Source organism: Lagopus muta, chromosome 1, assembly GCF_023343835.1.
Source record: "Lagopus muta isolate bLagMut1 chromosome 1, bLagMut1 primary, whole genome shotgun sequence".
NCBI lineage: Eukaryota > Metazoa > Chordata > Aves > Galliformes > Phasianidae > Lagopus > Lagopus muta.
The window spans coordinates 164688761-164702676 of NC_064433.1; the positions used below are offsets into that span (position 1 = coordinate 164688761).

A 13916-nucleotide genomic window follows, 5' to 3' on the forward strand; every position below is an offset into this window, starting at 1 on the left:
TTTATGTTGGACTAAAATAAAAATAAAGGAGGCTCCCATGCTGAGTGATCAGTCTCTGAAGCAAAATCCACACCAGTGAATGAAAATGCTGTTTGAGCCTTCCTTACCTCTCCTCTCTCCTTTTTTTTTCCAGGAAGCCTCATGTGTTGCCTGGCCTGAGTGGCCCAATGTGACTTCACATGCATTGCCTGCCTGCCTCCACCTAATGAAGAAAGTTTCTAGCTGAGCTGCATCATCAATCAGCTCCTCCTGGAAATTATATATACACTTTATATTCTGCATGAGAAGCAGAGTATTAATAATTCCTTGTTTTATATATTAAAATATTTATTCTTCAAGTTCTTTCTACCCTCTCTTTCTTAGATATGGCGATGAGTAATGGAAAGATGTATCCTACATTAAGAACTTTTCCAAGAAATCCAGAAATCTACATTATAATAAAATTTGGTTACCTGTGGTGAAGGCTCCTGAAACTCAAGGTGCGACACCTCTTTTCAGCTGCCATTGCTGTATATGTAGAGCTGACTAAATAGATACTAACTAGTACATTTTGTCTGAATCAGCACACAATCTGAACCTTAACATTTCTGCTAGTAATTAGTAATTGGTGCTGCCATACCTGAGATGCTGATTCTGGGGACACTGTTACATAAGGAAAGCATCTTCTGAGTACTCAAAGACCGATCCTGCTGGTCACCTTCACCCATTCAATAAATGAACCTTGCTTTTTTAATCCAGTATTGTGCTTAAACCAGGAAAAGCAAAACTAGCTAAACACACAATTGATGAGCTTGGAGGAAAATATATGGGTATGGAATGAAAAACACAGATTGTGATTATGGTGAGATAGGAGTGTTGGGTTGCAGATATTCTCTATGATATTCGGAAGTAAAGCACAATGCAGAAATTTCAGATTCATTAAGCTGCTTAGGGGAGGTCAGAAAAGTGAACAATTTGAGGGCTTTGTGTCTTTACCAAAAGGCTTGGCATCTTCCAAAGCACTAATTTGTAATGGCACATTGTCTTCTGCCTCCTGTCAAGAGTTTCTGCCTTGCTGACCTCTGTTCACTGACTTTGCAGAGAAATGGAGATTCTGCTAGTACAATTCCCAGGTGAATGGTGTCTAGTCTTTCTTGTGTGCAGTTATGAACAGGAGTCTCCTTGCGTCTGTTTTTCCAGTCCTCTCTTCCTTTGGACCATCTTGGAAGAGATATTTCTCTGTGATAACACAGATCCTGTCCAGCGAGGATAAGCATTGTTTTCAGGAAAGCATTTTATTTTTGTGCTACTGATACTTCAGTGAAGGTGCTGTATTGTTCAAGCTGTATTTGTTATCTATCTATCTATCCATCTATTTATATATTGATCCATCTATTTTTATTTTATTTTATTTTAAAAGGTATCCCTTTTAATAATAATAATTTTATTATAAAAGGTATCCCCTCTGTAAGGAGAACATAACATTTCAAGAGAAAAACTACTGCTTCCCAGAAAGAGCTTCTGGCAGCACTTTAAAGACTTTTGAGGAATGATGAATTCTCTCCAGTGTGTGTGCATCATATAGGGTGTTTTATTAGCCCTTGGTGTATTTGGAGCATTATGTTAATCATCACCTAGAAGCAAGAAGAAAATTGTTAGAGTCTCTTGAGGGTTTTGTTGTATACTGTAGTAGTCTGGAAGCTGAATTAACTTACCTTTTTTTTTTTCCTTTTTTCCTTTTTTATTTCTCTTTTTCCTCTTCAGCACAACCAACCATATCTACAGAAATGGATTTCTTGCTTTAGAAGAAGAAAAGCATGATTTTATGTATTTCCTACCAGATAAATGCAAAAAGAACTATTCAAGTGATTTTTCATCCTTTTGGCATGGTTCTACAGGATTAGGTGCATTTGATCTATGTCATTTGTGGACTCGGGTGGGTTTTTTATTCAAATTCTATGGCATTTACCTTAACATTCAATAGTGGAAGGCAGAGCTCTCACCCAGCAGAAAAAATTACTTTTTTTTGTTGTTGTTACTATGATCCAAGGATGATCTTTAACTTTATGCCTGTATCTACAGAGACATCTAGCCTGCATATATGATTGTATGTGAAATAAGGCAGTTATATATATGTTCACAGGAAGAGCTAGGCTTTTGTCTCCAAAAGCACACACACACACACACACACAAAATATATATATTACTATATATATTTATATATATATATAAATAAAATCTTTGTATATTTCTTAGGAATATATAATGTAATGAGAGAGTGGCAGGTCAAACTAGATGTTCTTTAGGTCTAGTATTCTATTTCCTACAATGTTGAGGAGTGGAGGTTTAGGAAAGAACACAAGAGGAGGCAAGTAATTCTAATGTTTTCCTCTTAACTTTCTCAGCCTTTAGTGTCTTTAAATTTTCACGACTTTCTGAACCTGATCAAGGTTTGTTGATGTCTCAAATGTTTTCAAACTTCCTTGGAATCTGCTTGCTTTTTGTGGATCTGAAACATCCTTTGCCAAAAAATTCTGCTATGTGAAGAACAACTTCCTTTTGTTAATTTTGAATTTTGTGCCTTTTACTGTTATTTGGTATCTTCTTGTACTAATATTGAATCTTGGCTTAAGTGTGAAGTTACAAGTCCAGCTATAGTTAGCTGTGTGCTGAAGGATGGCTTAGAATACCAACTCAGTGGCATTTTTGCCAATCAAATACCAAGAATACTTGAAATTTTCTTTATAAACCATGTTATGGTCTGTCATTCTGGACCATTCCATCACAAGAAAAAACCTTATGCCTAATTGCTCACCTTTATCCCTTTAGCTTTCTTGTTGTGGTAACTGCTTGCACAAATCAGGACTAAGCTTTAGTTTGCATAGCTCAGAAAACTGTGTTAACAAGACAGCAATCTAATATGTCATCTATTGCCTGAGGGAAAAGAACCCACAAGTTAAGCAAAGTGTGTAGAGTGATTGACTGTCAGCAATAAAACATTCACACAGGGCTACCACAAAGTTCACATGGTTTGGCGAGGCCTTCTAGGCTGTTCTATTCTAACAGAGTCAATTCTAACAGTGTACAAGGAGGGAATTTAATGAATAGTCAATCAAATGTGTCTTCTGCAGGGAATGGTGCTCCTCTTCCTTTCTCCATACTGTGTTTCGCTACACAACAATGAACAGCCCAGACATTTCAAAAAAGGGTCATGAGTTTCATAAGCAAGCACAGAAAACAAGAAAGGCAAATTGTCTCACATCTTTGTTAGAACATTTCTCCTTTATCAGCCTTAATGCTCTATTTCCATAAATTAAGCTATGAACTTTCAGAACAAGAGTTCATGCCTTCTTGAAAGCCTTCCTGAAGAGCACCTAGGATAATGAAGTTTCCTTCCTTCTTCTGGCTTTTAGGAATCACCATAATATAAAAAAATAAATAAAATTATTCTAATTCATGGTCATGGCACAGAAACAGATTCCTTCGTATCAGCTTGGGAACACGATAATTAATTGCTTTTTAAAAATGAATTAATAAATAGTATTCCCAAACATGTACAGCTCAGGGAGGATGCTCAGTTTATTGCCTGAAAATAGAAGCTTTTTGTTCATAAATAAATAGGATGTGGGAACATTTTCAAGTTTACAAGTCTGTCTGGGGGTCGTATTTCTGAAAGCATTCAAGTGCCTAATGGTGCTAGCATGAAAAGTCCCCCCCAGGAGTTTTTCTTCATCTTTTGATACCCACAGGTACTGGACAATTGTTGCTGAACTGTGTTCTGGGAGGAGACAGACTGACTGAAAGGAATTGCTTGCTCTTAGAAAGTGATTTAAGATCAATAGGTGTTCATTCTAGGGGCAAGACTCAAGTTCATTGTTTAAGGACTTGCTATTTCTGCTGACCTTGTCCACTGATAGGCTACATTGTGAGGTACTGCTAACTGAGATAAGGCTTCTCTGGTGTGAACAAACATTATTAGGAATTTAACTGAAGTAATGGCTTCTGTTTAAATCGGTTTGTCAGTGACCTGCTGAATGCAGATTAGTCTACAGAGGCTGTGTTATTGTTCGTATTGATGCTGAAGATACAGAAATTACCTTACAAAATCTCCAATCTTTTCATTCTCATCCCTTTACTGTGGGAAATCTTTGCATTTTGAAAAATATCTATCAGAGCGTGGGAGCACTGACAAATCAGGGTACTTTAAAACTCCAGTATCTGCTATATTCATTCATCATCAACATCTTTTGTGTAGTGGCTAATTCCACGCATGTTCATCATCATCACTTTGTGCACAGAACTGTCTTTAACAGTCACAGCCAGCTGCGAGGACATGGCACTACAGAGAGATGCCATACAGTTGATAAGTAGATTCCTATGGTTCTTGGTTATCCTCAGTCACCAACGCTGGGGTGATTGAGACAGTAATGAAGTGTGCTTGTCTTCTTTCTTCTCTGGTATTTCTTATTGATGCCTGATGATTTTATGCTATTTCCCCTCCCAAAAGTGGAGGACTTAACTCTTCTAGATGTTTTCAGTTTTGACAGTCATCGTTCCTATGTGTTTGGCAGAATGTCCACCTATTTGCAGCCCATCATGCTTATTCTCTGCATGGAAAAAATTGTTACATAGACTGCTACCTGCAACTATACCCATCTTAATTAGTCATGTTCCTCACGTACTGAAATAAAATGCATGTATATTGGATCTTATGTGTCATGAGTGTTACAAAATACTTCTATTCTGCTGTTAGTTACACCACCCTCGTACATATTTGGGTTGAAGACAAATTAGTAAAAATTATATCCTGATTAATATATTTATAGTTTCTAGGTGGCATAGACCTCTGTTTTACTACAGGAGCGTATTTTCTGTGTTTCTGACCTGTATTCCCATGGCACAGCAGGCTTGTGGCCTGTACTGCCTTACTGTCTGAACACCGCTGGCCACACTGTGCAGTGACCTTGTAAGACAGATATATATTTCCTTAGTCTTCCCATGACTATTTCTGCAGATATTGAATCTGCAGTCCCTTGCAGGAGTGGAAAGGAACTGTAGCTGTGCACCCATGTTAGATGTTTACTTCTCTAGCAGCAGTTCAGTCCAATCCTCAGAAAACCCTTGGTGCCCTGTCATGCCCACATTTTCAGCGTACTCTACATGAGTAAATCTGATACCAGCCTCATAGGGAGGGAATGCGCAAGTAGAGAAGCTGCTGTTTTTATCTCCATAACTATTCTTCAGTGATAATGAGATGACTGAAATGACTACTATTCTCATTCTCCCTAACTGATGAGGTGATTTGCTATCACCTCAATGGGCCAAGTAAGCACTCCTGGCCCAAACTTTTTTCCTTTATATTTTTAGGTAGTGAGGGAAAGTATTTTGAAATAGGAGCTTGCTACTAGCTGATGAAGTCAGCAATAGAGTTACTTACAACTAAGAAAGGGAAAATGAATAAACTGCCTTAGGCAATCATAGAATCATAGAATGGCCTGGATTGAAAAGGCCCACAATGATCATGTAGTTTCAACCCCCTGCTATGTGAAGGGTCACCAACCACCAGACCAGGCTGCCCAGAGCTACATCCAGCCTGGCCTTGAATGCCTCCAGGGATGGGGCATCCACAACCTCCTTGGGCAACCTGTTCCAGTGCGTCACCACCCTCTGAGTGAAAAACTTCCTCCTAATATCTAACCTAAACCTCCCCTGTCTCAGTTTAAAACCATTTTCCCTTGTCCTATCACTGTCCACCCTCGTAAACAGCCATTCCCCTCCTGTTCATACACTCCCTTCAAGTACTGGAAGGCCACAATGAGGTCTCCCTGGAGCCTTCTCTTCTCCAAGCTAAACAAGCCCAGTTCCCTCAACCTTTCCTCATAGGAGAGATGCTGCATCCCTCTGATCATCTCAGTGCCCTCCTCTGGACCCCCTCCAAGAGCTCCACGTCCTTCCTGTGCTGGGGACCCCAGGCCTGGACGCAGTACTGCAGATGGGGCCTCACAAGAGCTGAGTAGAGGGGGACAAGCACCTCCCTCTCCATGCTGGCCACCCCTTTGTTAATGCAGCCCAGAACACAGTTGGCCTTCTGGACTGCAAGCGCACATTGCCAGCTCGTGTCCACCTTCTTGTCCACCAGGACCCCCAAGTCCCTCTCTGCAGGGAAACACACGGTAGATCATATTGAGAACTTAGAAAACTCTAACCATGAGAGCACGGTTTTGTTTCATTTAATGGGGTGCCATCCTATTCAGTTCACAAGTGATGCACTATGTCCTGGGCCCAATGGGACACTCATGACTTCTCCGTGTGATTTGGGCCTCATCTTATAACTATTCCTATTTCTTGAACTAGTCATTTATCTACTGAAATATTAAAATTATTCAATTTATTTTACTTGGATCTATCTGACACGAAGAAAGGAAAAATATCTAGGATTTAAAATGTATTACTTGGCATGATTAAATGGTGAAATGAATGAAGTTTTAATGCATGATTGGTAATTATTTAATAATTAAAGAGCTCTTATGAATATTCTTGAACACCCTGTGGAAAAGCTAAACGGTACTCTGATTTCATCAAGCATTCAAATAAAATCAGAATTTATTTTTATAAGATCATTATAAAGATAGTCTGCAGGAACATCACCACGATAATGCAAACAGAACAGAAATGTCACTCGCTATAACACCTCTTCTTTTTTAGTATAAGACCTTGATTTTTCCATGCAAAAGATTTTTCTGCACTAATGTATTTCAGGTGAACTCAATTCCAAATGCCGTTGCAGCCAGTCAGGTTTCATCAGTGGTTCAGTGATAGGTTAAGGGTGGACAAGGCTTGGTCTGTAAATGCAGATGAATGGCAGCCTCTGGCTGCAAGGGGAGCTGTTCCATTGAGCCCCTCCTGGAAAAAGACAAAGGATCACAAAGGAAAATCAGATGTGATAGAGAACCATTTCACTCCTGACATGAAATCATTCAATCTCAGCTTAGTCTCTGGAAATCTCATTTTGTTTTAATTTGTGTTTCCATAGTACATACATTTCAGGTTTGTGCAATATTTTAATAAGATGGTGTTTTCTTTCTTATACTGGAAAGAGTTATCCCACTGAAATGTCAGAAGTTCAAGATCAAAGTAAACTACAGGAACCATAAATCATTCTAGGTTTTCCTTACCTCCAATGTTGACCATCAGGCAAAGTTTTATGTTAAACAGGTTGTTAATTACTCCTCCAATGGCATGGAAAATAGATGACAGAGGCCTCTGGACAAAGGTTATTAGAGATCCATCACTCCATCTCAACAATGAACCCTGCAGACAAAAAAGAAATTCTTCAGAAATCTAATGGGAATTCAGGTTGCTTTTAAATTCTGAAAGTTGTTCGGATGTTGTTACAGTTACATATTTACTGATATGGAAAAAGGACTGAGTGGAGACTTTCCTCCTTATGGTTGTTGAAAGAGTTATTGCTTGTGGGGATATCACTGTTCTGTAGAACAGCATGAATAATTCATTTTTAATTCCGTATTAGATTAATTTCACCTCATACCCTGCTCGTGAATTGTCCTCAAATAATTTGTAATTTTCTTGAATAAATTTGTTATTCAGAGCAGACAGTAGCACTCATGAATAATTCATTGCAGGTAGGTGACATTCAGATTTTGAGACACTCGGGATGGACACACGGGTCACTCATGCACCCTGTTGCATGCTGAAACTTACGGAATTGAGTTTCTACTTCTAAAAGGCACTTACAAATCTGAAATTCACTTGCTTTTGCCACTCTAAAATGCTAATTTTAAATTCATCATATCAGCAAAAGCACTGGTAGATTCATTGGCTGGAACACTGGTGGGAGGACATTCTGAACAAATTCATTATAAGAATCTGAATGAATACATTCATTTATGGAACCAAGTTGAGTCTACTGACCTGGTATTCTGCTAAACTGAGATTAAGTAGAGAAATTAGTACCCACCATCCATCCTCTTCTTTGAGATTTGTACCTCAGCTCTCCTTCTTCAGGTGGAATTTAATTGGAATATGATGTTAATGAGAGTTTATCCCTTCAACATTTTTTCCCTTCAACTCCTATCTTTTCCCATCTTCTGAAATCATTGAAAGAATATAACAGAAGTATTTAATACTTCTTTTATTTGCAATGAGACTGAAATTATTTTCTATGGCAACAAAGGGAAGATCTCCACTTGAAATAAATAAATAAATAAATAAATAAATAAATAAATAAATAATAGATTTATCAGTTGAGTCCTAAAGTTCTTTTGACTGATGTTCATTTTCACTTCTGGTCCTGGCATACTTGCCTTTTGGTAAGTTCCCCCTGTCCAGAACTGGGTATTCTGTTGTCCCTGAGAAAGCTTACAAAGGAATTCATTCTGTTCTGCGCTGGTGATGCTGGTTAGGTGACCTCCTGCACTTATAGCCGAACATGTTTTCTGTACAGTAGAAAGAGTGAAACACGGAAAATAAAAAATGGCTACAGCTTTGTCATGACAAGATTTCTGAATAAGAAGTGGGCAAGCTAAAAATGTAGAAAGAATGATTAGGAGATGGAAAGGGACAGGCAATAAGAGAAAGTCCAAGAAAGGGAAATCTCAGAGGAGTGAAAATGGGAAGTGGCAGGGAAATCCATTGAAAGTTTGCAGTCTCAAATATGAGAAATCAAAGAGAGAAAAAGAGAGGAACGGAGAGAAGAAATGCTCAGTAAAAGTAAAGGACTGAACAACAGGAACCAAGTGAGTAGCGTCTGTAGTGCAACCAGTTGTATGGGCTTTTCGTACAGTCAGTGAAAATCGGTCTCCAAACTGCAAGAAAGAAACTGAAGGGAGATAGGATGAAGTGGCTGTCACTGGGCAGAGTTTACTGAGCAACACAGCATAGGTACCTCCATATTTTTGATAGCTAAACTCAGGCAAAATGCACTGTACAGTGAAAATAAATGCAGAAAGACTGATGAGAAGAAATGGAAATTTTGGAGTAGCTGGTCCAAATGGATTCTATTTATTACGTTTCTTCCTCATGTGCTCAGCCAGATGGGAAATGGAGTAGGCAGGAACACTGCTCCATTCTTGAGTTTCTCTAAACTCAACTCAAAAAGCTTGATTTGCATTTGATAAAGAAGGATACCTTTCTCTGCACCTTGAAGCAAGAGCACTGTAGCTGGTGTTTAGGCTCAGAGGAAAACTCGGAGAAGAGTTTTCTTCTCTTCATCCTGAGGCATTTAAATTGCATGCACTCTTGTAGGCAGGGCTTAAGAGGAATACAAGCTAAACTTTTATGGAAATGTTTGGTTTAGTTTTCAAAGATACAGCATCAAGTGCAGGGCTTCAAGTTATAGGGCTCACTTGATTTCATCAACAGGCACAAATGCCCAACATTTGCTGCGAACAGGCAGCAAAATGAAGTCAGAATGTCTTTTAGGAAGTATCACAAAGTGGAAAAGGGATTTGATGAAACAGTCAAAGGCCAAAGCCAGGAGGTATGAAGCTGTGTGCCACAAGAAAAGCAGGGGGTGAAACATCTCAACTATAACTTGTAAGTTTGGTGTCCTCTTACAATCAGTGATCCCCAAGAATCCCCTCATCTTCTCTTCACTGGTGTATTTTTTTCCCAGACTGCCCAGGGAAGTGGTGGAGTCACCATCCCTGGAGGGATGGAGAAATGTGTAGACATGGCATTGAGGGACATAGTTTAGTGGGCAGCGTAGGTGGTAAATGAATGGTTGGACTAGATATTAGAGGTCTTTTCTAACTTTTATCATTCTATTATTATAGATGCTTCATTTTAGAGCATGAGGAAAATAGACCCCAAGTTCAAAAAACTCAAAAGGGATACAGAAAGAGAGGAGAAATGGCAACTCCAGGTCTGTGTTCCAAGCAGGAGGTGGTTAATTGTAGAAGTCTGTTATTTTGTGAAGCAGAGTACAACCAGTCTCATCAGGACACTGGTATGAATATCAGGTACTTTTGGTCAACACTGGCACATGACAGAAGCAGCAGAAAGGGAGGACAAAAGAGTTAGGCACAAAAAATAACTGTGGGAAGCAGAGAGGAAACGATAAACGCTCCCATTTTGAGCAACTAGGTACCTCAGCTTCCAGCCATGTCATTCTCTCTTGAATAAACATGTAACAGTAGCCTTCGTAACGAATCCAGCCTTTCTGGCATCGACTTCGACAGACCTGCTTTGCAGATGAGTCTTGTTGAGACGGGTTAGGAATTATGTTATGTTCAGGCTTAAGTTTGTCAAAAAAGTCAAACAAGAACCGAGCATTGCGATGCTTGCCTGTGGAGTTGCCAGCACCTGAAAGAAACACAGAATAAACTCAAAAGTCTCGCTCATCTTTCCAGAAAAGAAAGTATTATTTCCCTATAACCTCTTGAATCGACTAACCAAAGTTCAACATCTCACGGGCATGTCCACTAAAGTGAAACTACAAAATGAAGGGCACCCAGACAATTTTTTTTCCTTTTTTTTTTTTTTAATAAGAAATGTAAAACATCAGTACACGAAGGGCACTAATTTAGGATTCAGATGCCATTGAGGTTACAAGCAGAATTAACTTGCTGTTGTCGTTACAGAGTCCAGTGGGTGCAGCAGTACTTTAGCAATCTATTTCAGTGTGTGGTGCAATGCATCACATTTGTGGATCTGTCCCCTGGAAACAAAGCAGCAGGTTCAGCAGGCCAGCTCTGAAAGGTGTGCAAGACTCTGTGGATTCCCAAGAGTCATCAGCATGTGGCTTGCCTGGCTAGAATTGTAGTACATTAGTCTCTCTTTGCTAGAGAGAGCCTATCTCTGCAAAAGTAATAGGGATTTCAGGCTGGTTCATCACACTGCTTTAGAAGAGAACAAAATACATCTGTCAGACCTGAATTAAGATGGATTTTGTTGAAAGTTCTTGGAATTGATTTCTTTCCAGTTTCCTTATTGGTGAGTAGTCAGCAGAGTTGGGTTCAACTTACAAAATATCATTGATTTCTCTCCCCAAACCACAGCTTGTAATTTCCTCTACAATTATAGAGCAGGTCTGCTTAGAAACTACTTGTATCCATTCAAAGTTTCATCTTGTGGAAACCACATTTCTCCTCTCTTTGGACAGATGTGCTTGGCACAAGTCCAGACCAACAAAAAAAAAGAAAGAGGAAGGTATGTTAAATATTTTCCTCCCATATCCTCTTTTCTGCTTCCTGAAAGGAGATTCACAGCATTACTGTTTCAGCACTCTCTGAGTGCTTTTGGATTTCTGGCCATCCCAAGCAGTGAGATTTGCTAAGGTGCTGCTCATGCCTTCTCAGAATACCTAGCATGTTGCAGTCTTTCTCCTCTAAGACAAAACAGGGCACAAAACGGTGGGCATGTCTTCTGCCCTGATATAGTGTCATGCCACCACAGCCTAGCCAAGCCAAGGTGATTGCACAATTGGCTCTGACTTGGCTAGCAGTCATACATTTCTCCTTGTGTAGAACTTCAGCAACACACAGGGGAAGTCTCCACCTTCTCTTGGCATTCTCTGTGACCTTCAAAGTAACCCATCCCTGTGCAGGGAGTCCCTGCCGTGGAAAGAGCTTGGCTTCTGGGTTTGAGTGAGAGGGTCAGATAAACCACAGGACCTGGTCTGGACAGATAAATCAAGGAACTCATGACAGTTTGCAGAGCTTTGCAAGAAAGAAGCTTGCACTGTGGCAAGGTCACATGCAATGGCTCTAACTTCTGTTTTTCCTGAGTACTTTTTTGAAAAGGTCGAGATGACATTAAACTCATTTTACATCTAGAAAAATACCTCAGATCTTCAGCCTTAATGACTGTGAAGTAAGCCTGTTCTGGCAACAGAGGCAAAAAGTTGAAGCAAGGAGACAGGTTTTATGTCTATATACATACATACATATATATATATATTTACAATGTCAGACATACAACCGAATCACGTTAAACTCACCTTCTGAGCCAGAGAGAGCTAAGGCTCCAAAAAGAAAAAATAGAAACACATGGGTCATTGTCAGGAGACCTGGTGATCCTCCTGCCTGTGACCTGTAAAGAGCAGAAGGTGGTCAGTGTGGTACTTAAACACTGGTGGAAGCAGGAAAGATCTGCCACCTCATGAAAGAGACTTGCAGCAGTGTATTTCACTGCACTGGGGAGAGCATGCACATGAGGCGGACTGAGAACTGCAGGGCCTGTAGCACTGTGGCCAGCATCAAAAAGCTCAGCAAGTGACCTGCAGTGTATGTCCCTGGGGTCAATACTGCTGCCAATACTTGCTAAGATCTTAGTTAATGCCCTCTGTGATGGAACACAGTGTACCATCCATAACTCCACAGATGATTTAAAACTAGGAGGAGTAGTTGACATGCCAAATGGTTGTGCTGCCCTTCAGAGGGATCTCAACGGACTGGGAAAATGGGTAAACAGGAAGCTCATGGAGTTCAACAGTGCAAATACCAAGTCCTGTCTCTGGTGAGGACTAACCCCAGACACCAGTACGGGCTGGGAGCCAACTAACTGGAAAGCAGCTCTTCGAAGAAGGAGCTGGTGGACAACAAGCTGACCATGAGACAGCCATGCGCTTTAAAAAACAAGGACAATAGCCTCCTGGGTTGCATTAGAAAAAAGATAGCCAGCAGATTGAGGGAAGTAATAATTCTTCTCTGTTTAGTTCTAGTGCTCGGCTCTCCAGTACAAGATAAATATAAATGTAGTAGAGTGAGTCTAGCAAATAGCCACAGTGATGAAAAATTGACTGAAGCATCTTTCGTATAAGATGAGAAAGATGAGACTGTTCAGCCCAGAGAACAGAAGGTTCTGAGGACACCTCATTATGGCCTTTTAGTATTTAAAGGGAGTTTACAATCAGGAAAGATTTTTTTTTACATTCTGACAGCGATAGGATAAGGGGGAATGGTTTTAAACTAAAAGAGGGGAGATGCAGGTATTAGGAGAAAATTTTTTAGTCCCAGGGTGGTGAGGCAGACTGCCCAGAGAAGCAGTGGATGCTCCATCTGTGGAGGCATTCCAGGCCAGGTTGGATGAGGCCTTGACAGCTTGAGCTGGTGGGTGGCAGTCCTGCTTATGTCTACTGCAGGGGGGTTGGAACTAGATAGGCTTTAAGGTCCCTTCTGACCCAAACCATTCTATAAGTTTGTGATTCTATAATTCTTCTGACTCCTTCCTGCTGTAAATTCTCCCTCTCAATCCACCTTATCATTACTTCTTTCTGCCTACTCTGGTAATGCATTTCCTGCTCCTTTGCTTACACCATTTATGGCAAAGTCATTACTTCTGCATCACTTCAGAATGTTGCTCAGCTCACCAATCAGAATTTCAGATCAGAATCAGAGTTTTTTGTTAGATTTTCCCCCCGTTTTTCAGCATAGATTTTCTCTTTCCAAATTGTCCTGTTTCTCATTTGCTTTAGCACACACATGAAGAGATTATTATCCATCTTCTCTCTTTACTTTTTTTTTTTTTTTAAAACCAATTTTCACATTTCTTGTTTTAGTAAATCAGCTCTGAAGCATATGAACAGAATGCAGGAGAATGAACGGAAAGTAAAACAGCCCTGGCATTTGTCAGGGATAACTTGTAGGGAAGGTGTCACACAGTTGCTTTGGCAAAATTAAAAAAAACACCTCCAGAGCTACTGCAAGGTATACAAGCAAGGATGAAACAAATAAGGACAGAATTGATGCAGGGCTGAAAGCAGCAGCAGAAGGTTGGACTTCATTCATTCAGTGTATGGACAAAAAGAATAGAACTGAAATGCCATTGCTATGAGAAATAGAGAGATTTTGATGGACCTCAGATTGAGTTAACACAAATCATTTGGTTAGTAACTCCTACACAGAGCAAATCAAACATAGTCCCAGTTTGCACATATTTTGACCTTCACTAGGTTATAAAAAACCCGTAGAGTGATT

The 13916-nt window shown here is 39.9% G+C and overlaps 1 protein-coding gene across 1 annotated transcript; it reads right to left on the reverse strand.

Moving 5' to 3' along the window:
- Positions 1-6799: 6799 nt before the first annotated feature.
- LOC125701649 (snaclec bothroinsularin subunit beta-like) lies at positions 6800-11996 on the reverse strand. Its single transcript, XM_048964031.1, has 5 exons — positions 11939-11996; positions 10088-10302; positions 8304-8435; positions 7155-7290; positions 6800-6882 (listed from the first exon to the last, which is right to left on the reverse strand). The coding sequence occupies exons 1-5, from the start codon at positions 11994-11996 to the stop codon at positions 6800-6802; spliced, it is 624 nt and encodes a 207-aa protein (XP_048819988.1).
- Between the last annotated feature and the right edge of the window lie 1920 nt (positions 11997-13916).

Bases quoted from the DNA above. Each gene is read 5' to 3' on its own strand.
- LOC125701649 (XM_048964031.1), bottom strand. From the start codon at position 11,996: ATGACCCATGTGTTTCTATTTTTTCTTTTTGGAGCCTTAGCTCTCTCT. The intron at 7,291-8,303 runs GCAAGTATGCCA...TTTTGTCTGCAG, and splicing joins CAGGGGGAACTTACCAAAAG to GGTTCATTGTTGAGATGGAG. The intron at 6,883-7,154 runs GTAAGGAAAACC...GTCTTTTTCCAG, and splicing joins CCTGATGGTCAACATTGGAG to GAGGGGCTCAATGGAACAGC.